Source organism: Nicotiana attenuata, unplaced genomic scaffold (assembly GCF_001879085.1).
Source record: "Nicotiana attenuata strain UT unplaced genomic scaffold, NIATTr2, whole genome shotgun sequence".
Taxonomy (NCBI): domain Eukaryota; kingdom Viridiplantae; phylum Streptophyta; class Magnoliopsida; order Solanales; family Solanaceae; genus Nicotiana; species Nicotiana attenuata.
This window is the reverse complement of record NW_017671349.1, coordinates 100,652-121,048: the sequence shown is the minus strand read 5'-3', so window position 1 is coordinate 121,048 and position 20,397 is coordinate 100,652. Positions and strand designations below refer to the sequence as shown.

Below are 20,397 nucleotides of genomic sequence, written 5' to 3'. Positions count from 1 at the left end.
GTTCGATAAATTGTCTAATGGAGCTGACGAGCGTGATTCTCGTGAATTGCCATCTTCAGTTCCGTCTCCTAAAATCCAGGCTGCTTCGGACTCTGTTGAACTTGAACCTATAGATTATACAAATAGTGACACTACAACTTTAGCAAACGATGAAGACAAAGTGCTTGACAAAAAATCAGAAGGAACTGACTCGGTTGTGCTATATCAATTTGCGCATGATGATTCATTACCAGTTTCTTATGATTAGTCACCCTTGCTTTTATCCTGTGTTGAAAATACAAATGCACAGATTGTCTCCTGATCACGCTCAACTTTAATCCTAAAAAGGATAAGCGGTCGCTGCAAATATAATCCGGTCTAAAAGTCCGGAGTCGAATCCCACAGAGAACTAAGGCTTAGCTATAACTGTTCAATATCACCAAGAGGACAAGCTCGAATAACTTTTAAGTTACTTAAACTAATTAAATACTCCCTCCGTTTTAAACTAAATGAGGTAGTTTGACTCCGCACGGAGTTTAAGGAAAAAAAGAAAGACTTTTGAAATTTGTGGTCTTAAAAGCTTAAAGGGTAGAGCTTTGTAAGGCCATGACTTTTGTGTGGTTATAAAAGCTTCTCATTAAGGGTAAAATGGGTAAAATGAGGAGTTTAAAGTTGAATTATTTTCAAATTTAGAAATGTTTCATTTATTTTGGAACAGATTAAAAAGGAAAGTACCTCATTTAATATGAAACGGAGGGAGTAATAATTATCAAAAAGCAATAGAAGTTTATCAACTAAAGAAACTAAGGGTTGGAGACTAAATTAAGGAGGTCTAGAGTTATGATTTCCCCAATTATCGGAGTCCTTCCTGCTATGTCTTCTATAACTTCACCTAATTATTCTCTACTGATCATGAGCACTCGACTTATCGTAATTCTCTCTCGAGCAACTACAATAATGTACTAGTCATATTCTCTCAAATTACGCTAGCTCGCACTTTTTCGCCGCTCACTGTGATCACGTCAAAGCTTCGTTATTTCTAGTCCCGCTTTTAAATCTGCCGTATTGATCTCTCATATACTTTAAGAGTGATGTTGTTCAACAACCACCTAAATATATATTCTTTCTCAAGCAATACATAATAAATAGGTACAGTCAACTGATGGCCATTCAATCAACTGAAATAAGCACATAGTTGAACAAGTAGATAAATCCAAAGGTTAAATTATATTAAAATATAACAAGAATTTATCCTCCAAAAGGTTACATCAAAACTCTAGATAATAAATTAGCTATTCATAACAGTATGTGAAAGTACAATACTAAAATTCATAGCCAACAATAGAAAACAAGAAGAAGAAAGAAAAAACTCGTGGTTGAATCTTATTCCTTGCTCCTCGTGTATCCTTGCCTCCAAAGGTGTTGTGTAACCCTAAAGTAGTGTCTCCTTAGCCTCCTTAGGTCTAAATTATGTCAAAAGCCCTCAAAATACCATTTTTCCATGTATATATACCAAGTAGGGTAGGGCCCAAACAATTACACATTCTCCTACGCGAAAAAGGACACTTTTCCCGGATAGGACGTGCGTGGCCGCGGATCAACCACGGATTGACCGTGCATTTTGATCAGTGTTCTGCTTGACATGCGCGGCCAGTGCGCGGCCGCGCCCTTTTCACCCTATTTTGTTGGAAATTTGGAAAAACGTAAAACATGAAAGTTGTAGACCTTTGAGTTAGCTTTCCAACCACATATTGTGGAGCCTAAATGGATTCTGAACAAAAAGTTATGTGCATTTTACTAGATGGTACACAATATGCATACTCAATTCTTCGTTCGTTGTTAACTATCATCCGTTGATCCCCGAACACGATCCCGACTTAATTCCTTGGGCTTTTACTCAGACTTCAAAGCTTCAAATCACTTGAATTCATTCTATAGCATCTACATAGCTTGAAATCACTCCTACAAGGCATAAAACACACAATTAGTGCAAAACACTAGCGATTAAAGCTCAAACTCAATTAAAGTGCAGTAAATTAGAGTGTAATAAGACTAAAATACATAATTATAGCCTATAATCATATCCCTCGTGACTGGCTTCGCTTTGGAAGTAGGAAAAATAAGCCATGTGAACAAGGTGTTCACTGAAAGTCCCCAAGATGCTTTAGAGTTCCTCGGTCATGTTTCATATAAGAAATCATGGTTGATTCCTTTTCTGGCTTGCTACGAGTATGTACAACAACATGATAAGAAGTTCGCAATAGTTAATGAGGTTTCAATTGTTGAGAAGTCTGTCTTAGATGACATTTTATTCGTTGAGTCTGAAAATCCAAATTGGGATGAAGAGTTTGCGTTGGTAATTAAGCAACCTTTACTACGAGATTCTCAGCTTGTAGTTTTGAGTTGCATAATACTAAATGGTTGTAACAATTTGCCTTATAATACTAAGAAAGTAATTTTGAATATGGTTGAGAAGAATAATGCGATGGTGGTACAGGTATCTCTTCATTACTATGAGATAATGACAAACATTTATGGAATTACACTAGATGAAGCAGGAGAGCTTGTTTTTCTATATATTCCATTGTTGGGTGGGCATTATTCAGTTCCTGTTCTTGTAGGAGGGCAGGTTTCTTTATTCTTGCACTTATCTTCAATTGGCATCTATTTCCAACTGCTCACTTCGGACTTGACTTTCCATTTGACCCTGGTTCACGTTTGCATCCCTCATACTGGAGCAACGGGGTCGAGACTGTTGGAATAGGTGTCATATCTAATACACCGTATTAGAGTTGTTCATTAATATTGCCTTTCGTTTTGTGTTATTTACTACCGTTGGTAAAGCTGGTGTATGTTTTACACTGTGTATGGTGTGGCCGAGAAGGATTTACAATCCTCTAAGTCTGTGACGGCTACAAGTTCAAAGGCATTTCAGAGACCAACTAAAGCCAAGGTTGTATGTGAGAATGCAAGATGCACTTTGAGCGACATGACTGCAACGAGCTTTAGGGGTAGTGTTGTTTATATTGTCGAGATGGTGTCTCTCCCCATATTTTCTACCACTACTAAAAATCCGCCAAAAACCGACCAAAAAATCGACCAAAGTTGGTCTTTTATGGCCAATTATCGACCAAAACGTGTCCATTTACGTTTGGACGGTATTTTGACAGTCGGCTAAGAATACCGTCCAAAGTTGGTCGAAAATTACCGACCAACGTTGGTCGATAATTAAATTCAAAAGATAAATATTGCAAAAAAAAACCGACCAAAAAGTTGGTAGGTATTTTAATTATGTAATCAAAAGATTCACCATCTGGAAATCGAACTAGGGTGTGTACAAATGGTTCTGTTAAAAGGGACTGTAGTCTGAGATTGTGGAGATATACCTATTGTTGAAGAAGAAAATGTTTGTTCCTCTCATCTCCTTGCTCTGCATCTAAGCTTCTCATCTCCCTTCTTCTATGGTGTATTTCTATCCTCTCATCCCTCTCTGTTATCTCTCAATTATTCTTCCTTTACTGTTTCATTGCAATTTCCAGTATTTGTAAGTCTGTTCAGTGAATCAATATAACTAGTTGGTTTGGTTGTTACTCGCTTTGGTACATTGGTGCTTTCATCCATCGGACTCCAACAACGAAGATGTTTCTTCCTAGATTCAGTGGCGATGGCAACCCGGATAGCTGGATTTTTCGGGCCGAGTTGTACTTCACATACCTTGGCTTCTCAGAGAAGGACTGGCTACCTCTTCCTTACTTCTACCTTGATGGTGAAGCTCTTGCTTGGTTCACTTGGTTGCATCAAAATAAACAATTCTTCGATTAGACGCATTTTAAAGAAAAATTGCGTATACGATTTCGACAACGGACGTTCACAGATTCGGTGAGTAGGGAAGATACTTCACGAGCCTGTGTTGACCACGTGAGTTACGCTGTATTGGTTCCACAAGCGACCTCTGTATCTCCAGTTGCAACTATGAGCCATGTCCCAAACTCGTCTGACTTGGAAGCAGCCTTCAACGGTGGAAACTCAGAGGCAGCCAATGTGTTCGATAAATTGTCTAATGGAGCTGACGAGCGTGATTCTCGTGAATTGCCATCTTCAGTTCCGTCTCCTAAAATCTAGGCTGCTTCGGACTCTGTTGAACTTGAACCTATAGATTATACAAATAGTGACACTACAACTTTAGCGAACGATGAAGACAAAGTGCTTGACAAAAAATCAGAAGGAACTGACTCGGTTGTGCTATATCAATTTGCGCATGATGATTCATTACCAGTTTCTTATGATTAGTCACCCTTGCTTTTATCCTGTGTTGAAAATACAAATGCACAGATTGTCTCCTGATCACGCTCAACTTTAATCCTAAAAAGGATAAGCGGTCGCTGCAAATATAATCCGGTCTAAAAGTCCGGAGTCGAATCCCACAGAGAACTAAGGCTTAGCTATAACTGTTCAATATCACCAAGAGGACAAGCTCGAATAACTTTTAAGTTACTTAAACTAATTAACTAATAATTATCAAAAAGCAATAGAAATTTATCAACTAAAGAAACTAAGGGTTGGAGACTAAATTAAGGAGGTCTAGAGTTATGATTTCCCTAATTATCGGAGTCCTTCCTGCTATGTCTTCTATAACTTCGCCTAATTATTCTCTACTGATCAAGAGCACTCGACTTATCGTAATTCTCTCTCGAGCAACTAAAATAATGTACTAGTCATATTCTCTCGAATTACGCTAGCTCGCACTTTTTCACCGCTCACTGTGATCACGTCAAAGCTTCGCTATCTCTAATCCCGCTTTTAAACCTACCGTATTGATCTCTCATATAATTTAGGAGTGATGTTGTTCAACAACCACCTAAATATATATCCTTTCTCAAGCAATACATAATAATAGGCACAGTCAACTGATGGCCATTCAATCAACTGAAATAAGCACGTAGTTGAACAAGTAGATAAATCCAAAGGTAAAATTATATTAAAATATAACAAGAATTCATCCTCCAAAAGGTTCCATCAAACCTCTAGATAATAAATTAGCTATTCATAAAAGTATGTGAAAATACAATACTAAAATTCATAACCAACAATAGAAAAAAGAAGAAGAAAAGAAAAACTCGTGGTTGAATCTTCCTACTTGCTCCTCGTGTATTCTTGCCTCCAAAGGTGTTGTGTAACCCTAAAGTAGTGTCTCCTTAGCCTCCTTAGGTCTAAATTATGTCAAAAGTCCTCAAAAAACCGTTTTTCCGTGTATATATACCGAGTAGGGTCGGGCCCAAATAATTACACCTTCTCCTACGCGAAAAAGGACACTTTCTCCGGACCGGACGTGCGCGGCCGCGGATCAATCGCGGACTGACCGCGCATTTTGACCAGTGTTCTGCCTGACATGCGCAGCCAGTGCCCGGCCGCGCACTTTTCACCCTGTTCTGTTGACAATTTAGAAAAGGTAAAACATGAAAGTTGTAGCCCTTTGAGTTAGCTTTCCAACCATATATTGTGGATCCCAAATGGAGTTCGGATCGAAAAGTTATGTCCATTTTACTAGACAATGCGCAATATGCCTGCTCGATTCTTCGTTCGTTCTTAAGTATCATCCGTTGATCCCCGAACACGATTCCGGATTAATTCTTTGGGATTTTACTCAGACTTCAATGCTCCAAATCACTTGAATTCATTCCATAACACCTATATAGCCCGGAATCACTTCTACAAGGCTTAAAATACACAATTAGTGCAAAACACTAGCGATTAAAGCTTAAACTCAATTAAAGTGCAGTAAATTAGAGTGTAATAAGCGACTAAAATACGTAATTATAGCCTATCATAAACACCCCACACTTAAACCATTGCTCGTCTTCGAGCAATCAAACTACACTTTATATAGAGGCTACCTTTTTAAACAATTCTCCTAACTCATCATACCAAGAATACTTAAAATAGACTAAGCACAAAAGCGTAACATTTTCAACTCAAGATTTGACTCACAAGTACCACGCATTATTCACAACTCACCCACTTACTCTAACATAGAGGTCACTGACATTACCTTTCCTTCATGAATCAAGTGCCCTCACACAACAAAAGAGAGTAGTTTCACACAATAAAATTTAAGAACACTTAGGAACTCAAGATAGAAATAATTCACTCACTCTCAGAAATAACATTCATATGCCACAAAAGATGCACCATAGCTTGCCCGTAGTGTACTACTCTACTAATCGAGTTCATTCAGTCTAGGATAAAGTAGGACTTTATTTGGTTGTAATGTAGGCTGCGGGATGGGTAGGATACATTTGGATATAAGAGTGACTACACCTCCCTAAGCACTTTAATACATATACTTTAACATTCAAGCCCATGCTTATGTCAAATCAAAACTCCACCTTCACATCAATGTATATTACCCCATACTTTTTTAAGCACAATTACATCAAGAGTCGCCACTTATCAAGGAATATTTTTTTTCACGGCAATACAACTATATTTTCCTTTTTTTTTTCAATTCAAGTAACTCTTACTTTTTTTAAACTGTGCACCTTTCTCCTTATTTCATTAGTTCCACTCAAAAGCCAAACCAACCACCCCACACTTTAACTTTTACAAAGTTCATAATTATTCAAGTGCTCATGAGAGGTTAAAAGGTTCAAATAGATGGTTAATTCAAATAAATGGGCAAGGCTTGTAATGTGGTTGCCAAAGAAACAGGATTATAGGCTCAAAGTGGTTAACTACGATACATAACAATTAGACGGGTAAAATATACATATCTGGCTCAACAAAGAAACGCCTATATCATTTCCAAGACTAGCTCAATATAGCTAGTTGGTTTGGTTGTTATTCGCTTTGTTACATATAATTTGCCTCCAATTCAGGAACTCAAATAATTGAAGCTAAAAAAAAATTGTTTTGCTAAATAAGTCTCCCTATTCGTGGTATGATAAGTTCGTTGAGCATTTAATTTCCTAAATTATAATATAGTACTAGTTAAACTTTTCAGTTGGTGTATCGAAGCTTCTTTTCTTGTGAAAGCAACTTAGCAAAATGGATTAGAGCTTCTTCATTTGTGCCTTCCCCTTGAACTGGTTCATATTGGCCTGTCTCCAAATTGACCCTTGACACTGGCTTCTTCAATAGATTGTTACCAATCTGCACAAGTTTCTGCATATTTTTTGTGGTTGCTATATCCATTGATGCTGCATCCCCAATCAAATTATCCTCCTGTACAAATATTAGAAACTCAACATTAAGGAATTGATGTGTTTCTAGGGACCGCCATATATATAGCAAGGTTAATTTCACGAATGGTCATCAAACTAAATACGTAAAAAATTGTAAAATTAAATCCTGTATCCAAAAAGTATGTCAACTTTATATATATCACTTTCGCTTAATTGAAAATCACCAGAAATTCATCAACCCCACACCAACAACTAAACCTTCACAAAAGATTAAAGTGCCAAATAATCATTAATGTCAAATCATCAACATATCAAACTCACATCCACGTGCAATTAGTTTCATATCTCCACAATCTCATGCTCCTATTTGGATTAGAAGCACCAAAATTTATTAGCAGAAAAAAATAAAGAAGTTGATATAACTAATCCTGTATTTAATGATGTGGTAGTGTTTATTTGACAACTTTATCTTATATGGCAGTATATTAGTTGTAATATTTGGTGCTGAGTTGATGAATTTCAGGCAATTTTCGTTTATGCAAGATATAAAGATATCGTTGATATTACTTTTATGTTACAAAATTTTGTTTCATACTTTGTTGCAATAAATCATTAGTCAATTGACTATCCGTGAAATTAATTAACCTTATATATCAATGTTTTCTTTAATATTAAATGGTAAAATCTTAGAAAAGTGTATTATTGATACCTGAATTCTGAGGTAATTCTTTTCACTGCGAAGTGTCTGAAACATAGTTGAAACATGTATATCCACCATATCAGCACTTGCATCGTTATAAACATCTAATATTGGGGTCTGACCATTGTTATAAACCCAACCAAGTAAACCCCATTTTGAAGCTGAGGCTGCGGTATATCCTTGGTGCTTGCCAATACCTGTGCCTAATGATAGAACCAACATCTTCTTGCTGTCCATTGTTTCCATCTCTACATACTGAAATTTGCCTCTCATGATTTCTTTTGAAATGTGTGTAATTGCCATTTGTGTCTGCAGAATAGAGTTAAAGAATAGTGCAATTTAGTTAGTATGGAAAATTGTCAATGACTCAAACTTTTCACATAGTATTTGATGTATACTTCTATCAAAATTACATGTGAGAGCTTGAATGGATGAAGCTCCCATGGAGTTCTCTAGAATGTTCTGAGAGAACAGAGAAGAGAAGAAAGAATGGAGAAGCAGAGATATTTTCAATGAATATTATTTCATCTATTAAGCTGAACAGTACACGTATGTGTGTATGTATATACATTGACTATGACTAAAGCTAATACATTGACTATGACTAACTGTACATACACTAACTAACTAAACTATTGAATGCATTGCATTACATAAATCAATAATAATATACTCAATACCCCCCCTCAAGTTGGAAGTGAGGTCTTCACTGCCTACTTGCTGAGGACAGCTGAGTGCTTGACCCCTGTGAGAGCCTTTGTGAGAATGTCAGCCAACTGATGGTGAGTAGGTACATGATGTAGAGAAATTAGTTCTTCTTGCAATTTGTTCCTAACAAAATGGCAATCAACTTCAATGTGCTTTGTCCTTTCATGAAACACTGGATTGTGAGCAATGTGTATAGCCGACTAACTATCACAAAACACCTGGATAGGACATGACTGTATAACAGTGAGTTCAGCAAATAACCTGTTCAACCAAACCAATTCACCAACTACCTTTCTGAGGGATCTATACTCAGCCTCAGCTGTGGACAAGGAGACAGTTTCTTGCTTCTTGGACTTCCAGCTAATAGGGCTGTCTCCCACCAAAACTATGTAACCAGTGACAGATCTCCTGGAATCTGGGCATGCTGCCCAATCTGAATCACAAAATGCCTTGATTGTACAGTCAGGATTGTTTGAGAAGAACACACCTAGAGTAGGTTCCTTCTTTAAGTATCTAAGAAGGTGAAATGCAGCTGTTAAGTGAGTATCTCTTGGTGCTTGCATGAATTGACTCAGGAGTTGCACACTATAAGCTATATCCAGCCTGGTGTTGGTGAGGAAATTGAGTTTTCCCACTAACTTCCTGTAATATTGAGGGTCTGGTAATAGGTTTCCTTCTTGTGCCTTCAGCTTTATTGTAGGATCAAGGGGTGAAGTTACACTACTGTAGTCATACACTTGATATTCTTTCAACAAGTCTAGGGCAAACTTTCTTTGAGAAATAAGAATCCCATCTGGCTTGTATAGAACCTCTAATCCCAAGAAGTAATGCAGTTTTCCCAGGTCCTTAATTTTAAACTGTTGATCTAGGAAGGCCTTCAAGTATGCAATCTCTGCTGGATCAGTCCCAGTGATTATAACATCATCAACATACACACCCACAAAGATAACAGAAGTAGGAGTCTTCTTGCAGAACAAGGAATGGTCATTTTCAGAATGTTGGTACCCTTTTGTGGACAGTGCTTCAGTCAATTTAGCATACCACTGTCTACTAGCCTGCTTAAGTCCATAGAGGGACTTATTTAATCTACACACAACTTTTCCTGAACCCTGCTGATTCACTACCAGCCCAGGAGGGGGTTCCATATAGACTTCCTCATTCAAGTCTCCATGGAGGAATGCATTGTTCACATCTAGTTGAAATATATCCCACCCCTTCTTAACAGCTACTGTAATTAAAGCTCTAACAGTTGTCATTTTCACCACAGGGGAGAAGGTTTCTGTATAGTCAATCCCAGCCTGTTGAGTATAACCTTTTACCACTAATCTAGCTTTGAATCTTTCAACACTTCCATCAGCTCTATGTTTGATTTTATATACCCATCTACAACCTATTGCTTGCTTGCCAATTGGCAGAGGGACTAAATCCCAAGTGTGGTTAGCATGAAGTGCCTCAAATTCTAGTGTCATTGCTGCCTGCCAAGCAGGATTGAGGGCTGCCTCCTCATATGAAGAAGGCTCACTATCATGGCATACATTTTGTATCAAGAGCTGACTTTCAGAAGATAGGGAAGCAGGAGTAATGTGGTGATGATTGGAAAATAGGGCTTTTAGTGAAGAGGAAGAACTGGAAAACTGAGCAGAAGAATTACTATTGGGTAATTGGTAAACATAGTCTTGTAGATAAGTGGGGATTTGGTGACTTCTGCTTGATTTCCTAAGATGTGGTGTTTCTGTATAAGTGTGTGTATCATTAGAAGGTGAAAGTTGTAGATTGTTCTCATTGATGGAAGGAGGTTCAGTGATGGTAGGAGATGGTATATCATGAGTATCATGTTCTGTCTCTGGAGGTGTGATACCAACAGATCTTTGTCCTGAATCCATAGGTAGAGCTTGACTACTATCTTCAATATAATTAGGAAAAGAGACTCTTCTAAGGACAGCAGGAAAAGAAACATTTTCAGAACTTAGGGAAAAAGGAAAGATATTTTCATGAAAGATTACATCTCTAGAGATGTGAATTCTCTTGGTAACTAGGCTCAGTACCTTGTATCCTTTTGTTCCAAAGGGATAGCCTATAAAGATGTGAGGGGTGGTTCTTGGTTCAAGTTTGTCTCTATGTATTTTGGGTAAAGTGGGATAACATAAGCAACCAAAGCTTTTTAAATGGGAATAAAGAGGTTTCTTTTTGTATAACAGCTCAAAAGGGCACTTGTTATTGAGGTAGGTGGTGGGCAGCCTGTTTATCAAATAAGTTGCTGTTAGGATGCATTCTCCCCAATATTTGGTTGGGAGTTGGATTGAAACATGAGAGCCCTGGCAGTCTCAAGTAGGTATTTATGTTTTCTTTCTACCACACCATTTTGTTGTGGTGTGTAGGGACATGTTTTCTGATGTATGATCCCTTTAGATTGGTAGAATGAAAGGGCTTCATGGCTGGTGAATTCTAGGCCATTATCAGATCTGATGGCCTTTATGGAGGTGTTGAACTGATTTTCAATCATGGTTACAAAGGCTTTTAATGCTTGAAGGGCATTGCTTTTGCAGCTTAACAGGTGTGTCCAAGTGGATCTACTGAAGTCATCCACTAATGTAAGAAAATATTTGTAGTTATTATGGGTTGTGACATGGTAAGGTCCCCATATATCCATGTGAACTAATTCAAACAACCTGGAGGTAGTGCTGGTTCTTTGGGGAAAAGGTAGTCTGGTTTGCCTTGCCATGGGGCATATAGGGCATATAAAGGGTTGTCTGGGTGCAAATTTAACTGGGATGGAGGATATCCCCTTCATTTTAATAAAAGGAACATGGCCAAGCCTATTATGCCATAGAGAGTTTACATCACATTTATCAGACATAAAAGAAGACTCATTCTTAAGTGGAAGTATTTACATTTTGAGAAGTATGACATGAATGAATATGACCTACAGACTCATGACTACTAGGAAAATGAGAAACAGGAATGCACTTGCAATAAGAGGATGAAACAACAGAAGGTAAGACATTTCTTTTACCCTTCAAACACCTGGAACAGAGGTAATATAGACCTTCTTTGCTACTACCAATCACCTGAGGCCTCTTCACTGAAGGGGCCTGCATCAGACAAAGAGTATTACTAAAGAACACAATACATCTAAGGTGTACTGTAAGAGAATGAACAGAAATCAAGTTGTACTTGAAAGATGGGACATAAAGGACCCTATGCAGAACAATTTCTGAAGAAAGTATCACATCTCCAAATTCAAGAACCTTTACTCTATATCCATTTGGTAGGCTTATTAATAAAGGATAGGGTAATTTGGTGACATTACTAAGTGCATGCTTGTTAAAGGTCATATGATTGGATGCTCCTGAGTCTATAATCCAAAGATCAGCTTTTGATTCAAAACATTTGCATGAAGGTTTGTCAAAATCAATGGAGGAAGTACAGACAACAATACCTGCAAAGTTGGCACTGCCACTTGTGACATCCAAGTTGCTAGGGGAACCTCCTGCATGTCCTATTTGGAAGTGCTGCAGCAGATTCATTATCTGCCCATACTGCTCCTTTGTGAGGTTGAGATTCTGATTACCATCTTGTGGTTCTTGTTCATTCACATTCTCATGAATCATGTCAGCTGGGGTCTCATGCACATTAGCCACAGCCCCTTTCCCTTTGTTGAACCTGCAGCTCTGACTGTTTCCTTGATTATATGACTGAGGATTGGTGTTGTAGCGATTGGAATTTTGGTTATTATAAGAGTTCCCTTGAGGATATCCATGTAACTTGTAGCATTTTTCCTTTGTATGTCCTGGTCTTTTGCAATAATCACAGAATGGTCGACCTCTGTTGTTGTTATTAGGTGTATAGTGTGTTTTAAAATTTCTAGCCCCAAATGGATTTGGATTTTGTGAGTTTGCATTTACATGTAATGAAGTAGAATCCAGACTTAACTGACTAGTAGGCTTGAATTCCCTTTGTTTCTCCTCTTGAATCAGTAGTGAGAAAGCCTGTGCCATAGAGGGCAGTGGCTTCATCATGAGAATACTTCCTCGCACTATTGTGTAGACCTCGTTCAACCCCATTAGAAACTGGATAAGCCGTCGATCCTGTTCTGCTTTGTGCATGGATTCTTTTGCTCCACAAGTGCAATTGCAAGTGCACTGAGATTTGGCACTTAAGGTATTCAATTCTTCCCACAATTTCTTCATCCTTGTATAATATGTAGTGATGTCTAGGGAACCTTGCATTAGATCATTGATCTCTTTCTGAATCTGATACAATTTTGCCCCATTCGTCTGATCATATCGATCCTCTAATTCTCTCCAGAGTTCCACTGAGTCATTTACATACTCTACGCTATCAGATATTTCCTTGGCAAGGGAGTTGAGAATCCACGAGGTTACCATGTTATCGCACCTCTCCCATAATCGAAACTGAGGTGAATCAGAACTAGGTTTCCTAAGTTCTCCGGTAATGAACCCTAATTTATTTTTAACTGATAGGGCTCGCAAAGCGCTTCTTCTCCAGAAGCGATATCCAGTTCCATCGAATGGAGGTGGTACCAAAGCCATTCCGGGACTATCTGAAGGGTGAATGTAGAGGGGATTACCTGTATCGATGGCCAATTGATCATTCCTGCTCGATCCAGAAGTTGTATCTCCGGGTTGATCGACAGCCATATTCAAAACTTCGATCTAATGAATCTGATGGAGCTTGACTAGACTTGAGATTATCTGTAAGAGAAACGCCTCCAAAAACGAGTGACAATTGCCAAAGCCCTAAAATTGACGGTAGATTTGGGCGATAGCTACCAAACCCTAGAAATTTGACGGAATGAAACGAATGAAACTTCGATCGATATTTGAAAGATGTTGACGGAGTCTGAGCTAACGTCCTCGCTCTGATACCATATCAAAATTACATGTGAGAGCTTGAATGGATGAAGCTCCCATGGAGTTCTCTAGAATGTTCTGAAAGAACAGAGAAGAGAAGAAAGAGTGGAGAAGCAGAGATATTTCCAATGAATATTATTTCATCTATTAAGCTGAACAATACACGTATGTGTGTATGTATATACATTGACTATGACTAAAGCTAATACATTGACTATGACTAACTGTACATACACTAACTAACTAAACTATTGAATGCATTGCATTACATAAATCAATAATAATATACTCAATAACTTCCTCTGTTTCAACTTATGTGCATGATTTGATTGGTACAGAGTTTAAGAAAAAAAGTATAAGGCTTTTGAAATTTATAGCTATAAACATGTCATGAGATTTATGTGGCTATAAAAGAGTGTCAATAAGGGTAAAATAAAAAATTTAAAATTAAATTATTTTAGACTATAAAAATGCATGGGCCATTCTTTTTGGAACAAACTAATAAAAAATAATGCCACATAAAATGGAACAACGAGAGTATTCGTTTTTTCTATGAATTTAACTTCTACGTAATGGCAATGTGAATTAAGATTTATACTATTAGATAATATAAAGATAATTAAACGTAGACGTTCATAAATTATTTTTAAAAAAAGATTAGTAACACAAAAACAATAAGGTAGATACCTAATAAAATATGTTAAAGATATTGACAGTATACAATATTTATACATACAATATAAGTTTTTTTTTTTCAAATGACTACTAAAGTTATTTATACCGTTACTATTAGAGGTCGTTTGGTTGGAAAGAAGTTATCCCAGGATTAATTATCCCGGAATTAGTTATTCCACCCTTTCATGGGGATAAAAAATACTACAATCCCGGGATAACTAATCCCGGGATTAATTATACAACAATTTTCTACCAACCAAATATGGGATAAACTCTTCTTAAATTTAGTCCTGAGATTAATTATTCCTTATCCTTCATACCAAACGAGCCCTTAGTAGTGTATATAAGTTAAACATTTTTTTCCAAATGGCTACTTACTGGATTATTTGCAGCTACACCTCCATCAATCATATCAAATGTGCGTATTCTCCCTTGAGCATCCCTACTCTCAAAATAGTGTACCGGAAAAAAGGTTGGTGCTGCAGAAGTACTGAGGCTGATGTCTGATAATAAAACATTCTTAGACAAATTTGCTCTGGCCTATACACAAATTCAAATAACAATAACCCATAATGTTCTTAAGGGAGAAATTTAAAACATCATATACATTTGGTACGACGAAAATCATATTTAAGTAGAAAATGCTTTTCGAGAAAAAAATCCAAATGTTTGATTATGAAATCAAGAAAATAATTTGTATGAAAATTGACGTCTATCGTACCAAACACACTAAAATAATTTATTTAGATAACTAGAAACATACATCAATAGTGGTGAAGATAATTGGTTGAAGACGCTTGATATCAAAAGCAGGGATGACTGTATGAGTCAATGTCTGCTTCATAGTAAGGTTGCCTAATATTGATTCAACCAATAATCTTAAGTACTTCCCATCGTATTTTGGTCCTCCAAAAAAATTGAATATCCTATGCACGAAGCTGTTACGGCTGCATATTACATATTTACATAGTCAAAAAAAAAAAAAAAAAAAGTTGCTTGTTAGAAGTGTAATCATTATAATCAGAGACGAATTTAAAGTTTAGAGTGAACGAGGTCAAAATAGATATGCTATATTAAATATTTATATAAGTATTTAGTTTTTCTCATATGCATAAGTGACTCGAGATGAAGATAGTGTGTTCTATCGAACTCATGGAAAGATATGTAAACAATGATAATTAGAGTAGTTTACCGGCTTGCAGGAAAGATGTGAGGGCAGTGTTCCATGTAGAAGCTGGAAATATCTTTAGCTGCATATAAAGGGCGATTATCTCTGTTTGGAGCTGTGAGCATAGTAGTAATTAATCCACCTGTGCTTGTTCCTGCTACTACATCAAAATAGTCTATAATCCTTGCATTTGCTCCATCAAGCTCCTATATATTCCAAATAAATATGTTGACGACCATTAGACTACAAATAATTTGTAAGAAACTTAATTAAGACCATAGGAAAATTAAGATACAAAACAAAAATATAATCTTGGGTTATATAGTTAAAGGATTGTATTGTTTAGGAATTCAACCGTTAACCCCGGAGACCAACTTCCACAATCTTTAATTCAATGTCAGGAGAATTGATGAGGATGGGTCGTCAATGGTTATCGATACCCATTAATCACGTATTTAAGAAAGCAGAAAATGCTATAATTGTAGGATTGGCTGTTAGGACCGAAAAAACCAGGTGTCATGCGGAAGCTAGTAAAGCAAACCTTCAACGACGATAAATCACACAACAAAGAGAAATCTACCAAAAGAGACACAAACATTTTAACGTGGTTCGGTCAACTGACCTACGTCCACGGCGGAGATGAGCAATCCACTATATAAAAGAGAGTACAAAATATCGAGAGAACAACCTCACGAAGAGGCAAACACAAGTGACACACTAACACTTGTCCCGGAAAGTTCTCCCTCTAAACACGACTCTCAAACCCCATATGGCTACATTGTGGATGCTACTGAATGAGAAGGAAGGATCCACAATTTATAGAAGTCCAAACATTTTCCTACAAGAAAAAGGAATAGCTAAAAAAGGACTAGAAAAAGGAACATTCTTGAAGCCGAGATCGAGGTGAAAATTAAGTCAAGACCCGATTGAAACATTGTCTTTGATTGATGGAAAGTGATTGGCCGGAGGCCACCATGGACAGTTGTACAACAAAGAATGGCCCGTGCTTACAAGAAGAAAGTACGGCCCAAGAAATTTGAAGTCGGGCAACTCGTCCTAAGATATATTCTCCCGCACCATGAAGAAGCTAAGGAAAAATTTGCTCCAAAATGCAAAGGTCCATACATTGTAACAAGAGTATTGCCAAATGGAGCGTTGTATTTGGGAGACATCGAAGGAGTCCCCGAGACAACAGTCAAATCAGATACAGTCAGAAGGTACTATGTTAGACTCACTACTCGGTGTTAACATTCTTTGATTGGGATGACGAAGGCTTTCTTTCTCACTACCCAAATACCATCAACCCTTTTGCAAACCCTTTGAGCCGGTTCTCTCTCTTTGATTACCCTCTTTGGAACCTGGAAGTTATTATTAAATGATAAGGAAAAGTAAAAAAAAAAAAAAAAAAAAAAGAAGAGAAAAAGGAGAAAAAAGAGCAAAAGAAAACAAAAATGAAGAAAATAAATAAATAAATAAATAAAAAAAATCAAAAATAGCGTTTCTGAACTACGTTCGACTTGATTCCGAAAGGATACGTAGGCAGCCTCTCTCCGAGGTTCAGTCACACCAAAATAAAAATCCAAATTCCCCAAAATGTGAAACTGGGCAGATATTATAATGTTTCGGCAATGGTTTTGCCTGAAAGGTTCCAAAGTTGTAATTCAGTCCAAATTCTTTTTACCCAAATGGTCCTTCCGATCAATCAACGAGAATGTTCAAGAATTGGAGGATACTGTTACTTGGATCAGATGCAACCAAATAAGAGAAATAAAATGAGAGAGTCCTATTGGTGAAAACCCTCATTGGCACTGTAGGGCGATGGTGAGTAGAGAAAATAAAAATGAGAGAGTCTTAATAGTGAAAACTCGCGAAGGGCACTATAAGACGATGGCGAGAAGAGAAATGAGAGAGACCAGCTAGTGAAAACCCACAAAGGTCACTGTTGATCGAAAAGAGGATTCACACAACCATGGCATTAACACAATCATGAGCAAGGTTTCGTGGTTTCAAGTCAAAATTTGTGATGAGTTTTTAAGAATCAGACGATTTATACAGATCAGGCATCCAGTCCAAAAGGCATATCATGTTTATTGAAGTCTGCATGTACTCCCATATAAGTCCGTATTTCTGTTCCCTGAAAGGGACACCTCTTGTTCTAAACTCGTTCTCTATTGTATTGTTTGTTTGTTTTTTTCTTTGAATCCCTTTCGGTCTAACTTTGTTCCAAAAATAAGGCAAAGAAAAGATGGCAAGACTGATTTACAGGGTTCTCGTTTGAAGCGAGCTGATATATTCAAAAGGCGCCCAGCCTCGACAAATGCATCAAGTCGACCCCGACTGTCCATGATTGGCCGATGATTTGAAATGAAAAACTTTGAAAGAAGTCAAAAGTGAAATGCCCACAAAGGCAAAATAAAGTTGAAAAAGGTTAAGTACCGTCATGGCAAAGTTTGGAAAAGCTAAAGGTTCTCCAGAATCAGGAATGCAGTTGGTATTCTGGAAATAACTAGTTGCAGTTGAAGTCATTGAAGAAGATGAGCTGAGTCAAGGGACTGAAATAATCAAGGCCACAAACCGACTACCATTTTAAAACTAATGAATCTTTCTTTGTTCAGAACAATAACAGAACAATTTTATGAAATAATTCGTGGAATGACCAACACCACCAAGTGAAGTTCTCAAATCCATGATTTCCTTCCAATATGCATGTAATCATGTTATTTTAGTTTCATTATAGGGGATCAACACCCTATCTTCAACACAGGGCACTACACCCCCTGGATTTTTATTTTCTACATAGGGTACGACATCCCCTAGTAGCGTTTCAGAGTGCCACGAGCCTCATTTTATTGCCAACACAGGGTACTACATCCCCTGGTTGCATTTTTATTGTTGCAAACATAGGGTACGACATCCCCTAGTAGCGTTTCAGAGTGCCACGAGCCTCATTTTATTGCCAACACAGGGTACTACATCCCCTGGTTGCATTTTTATTTTTCTACCTAGGGTACGACATCCCCTAGTAGCATTTCAGAGTGCCACGAGCCTCATCTTATTTCCAACACAGGGTACTACATCCCCCGGTTGCCTTATTTTCTACATAGGGTACGACATCCCCTGGTTGCATTTCAGAGTGCCACGAGCCTCATCTTATTTCCAACACAGGGTACTACATCCCCTGGTTGCATTATTTTCTACATAGGGTACGACGTCCCCTAGTAGCATTTCAGAGTGCCACGAGCCTCATCTTATTTCCAACACAGGGTACTACATCCCCTGGTTGCACTTTTTGTTGCAAACATAGGGTACGATATCCCCTAGTTGCATTTTAGAGTTCCACGAGCCTCATCTTATTGCCGACATATGGTACTACATTCCTTGGTCGCATTACTTTCTACCTACATAGGGTACGACATCCCCTAGTAGAATCTCAGAGTGCCACGGGCCTCATCTTATCGTCAACACAGGGTACTGCACCCCCTGGTTGCCTCCTTCTTGTTAACACAGGGTATAACATTCCCTATTATTTTTTTAAAAAAAATGTCTTTTTCAATTCTTTATTCTGCAATAGCAATGATAGTTTAATGTGTTTTCAATAACTCACAAAAATTTCCTAGTGCAAACTGGGGCAGAAAATTTTTGTTCGTTTTGCTTGTTTGTGTTGGCTTGTAGGTTTTTCTACAAAGCATGGATTGGATGTGCAAAAAATAAGATTCCAGCTCTTGCCGGAGAAAATGGAATGTTCGATCTCAATATCAACAGCAACCAGCTTGCACATAATGTATGCAGAAACATAGGGTCTCACGATCCATCTTCCCATCATCTAATCAAGAAATAAGCATGCGAGAATATTTCATAGTCTGTTGCATCGAGAGCATCAAGTTTCAATCTAAAGTCAATTGGAGAAGCAAGTCAAGAATGAATACAAGACTCCAGATGGCATTTAAATAGGAATTTTGTAACTCTTAGATTTCAAGAGTATGTAATTTTCTTTTCATTTTGATGTAATAGTAGGAACCACGGATCAGAACCTTGACGGAACCTCAGTGGACTCTCCATCTAAGTATACTCCATCACTCTTCTTTCTACTTGAACTACACGTGACCTGATTCCCTTATAACCCGGGATATGTAGGCTGCCTAAAACTAAGGCTCGGTAACATCTTTTTCTTTTATCTTATTTTTCTTTTTAAATAATAGTGAGGCCAAAAATCAGTTACCTTGTTCATTTTCTTTGCCTGAAAACTCTTCATGTTTCCAAGCAAAGAGGGGCATGCTGTGAACACCTAATCTTTTACCACACCGCAAATCCTATACTACTTTAGTGTAAATATTTCTTTTAGGTCTAATCTTAATATTTTTAAATTTTTTATCTTACTTTTAATAGGTTTTATTTAAGAAAATTAAAAAAACTACAAAAAATATTCACATTCTTAGAATATAAGATTTATTTCAATGTTTAAATAGAAGAAATTCTTCTAATTTTAAATGTAAGTTATAGTAGTATTTTTCTTAGTATAATTTAAATTTTAGTGTAAATATTGAGTTTTCTTATTTATATAGTTTCTTTAAGTCTAAAAGTAAGTTGGTTGATATATATATATATATATATATATGTTGTTTTATATATATATGTATATGTATGTATATATGTTGTTTTTCCTTCTTTTATTTAATAAAAAAAAAGGGTCAAAAAAAGTTTTAAAAAATAAAAATAATAAACTAACGGAAGAATAAAAATAAGTAAATTAAGAGAGATACAAAATAGTATCTTTAATTACCCATGATCTCCTCAACCCTCTCCCCCACGATTTTCTTCTCCTACACTCATTACCCACGCCTCACGTCTCAATTTGTTTCTGAACCTCAATACCACGTTTTCATTTCAACTCCTTGGCACAAGACTTAATAACTACCATGGTTCTTCTTTATAAAAGGAAAAACAGAAGTCAAAACGGAGGGAGAAAAAAAAAAGAACGAAAGGGAGAAAAATTGAACAAAAAGAAAAAGGCATTTTTTCAGGGTGATATATATCAATCTTATTGTTAAAAAAATTAGAGTTCTTGAGTGGAGTTTTCTTTACTCGAGTTTGTTGATGTTTGTTGCTTCCGGC

At 37.1% G+C, this 20,397-nt stretch overlaps 1 protein-coding gene across 1 annotated transcript in view; it reads right to left on the bottom strand.

Annotated features, from left to right (window-relative positions):
• Positions 1-6,975: 6,975 nt before the first annotated feature.
• Positions 6,976-20,397, bottom strand: part of LOC109207727 (patatin-like protein 3) — a 21,520-nt gene continuing 8,098 nt past the window's right edge. The window contains exons 2-6 of the mRNA XM_019370706.1: positions 15,310-15,491; positions 14,881-15,064; positions 14,496-14,657; positions 7,870-8,169; positions 6,976-7,200 (exon numbers count right to left, since the gene is read on the bottom strand). Of these exons, the coding sequence (XP_019226251.1) occupies positions 6,976-7,200; positions 7,870-8,169; positions 14,496-14,657; positions 14,881-15,064; positions 15,310-15,491 (1,053 nt within the window). The remainder of the gene's footprint in view (positions 7,201-7,869; positions 8,170-14,495; positions 14,658-14,880; positions 15,065-15,309; positions 15,492-20,397) is intronic.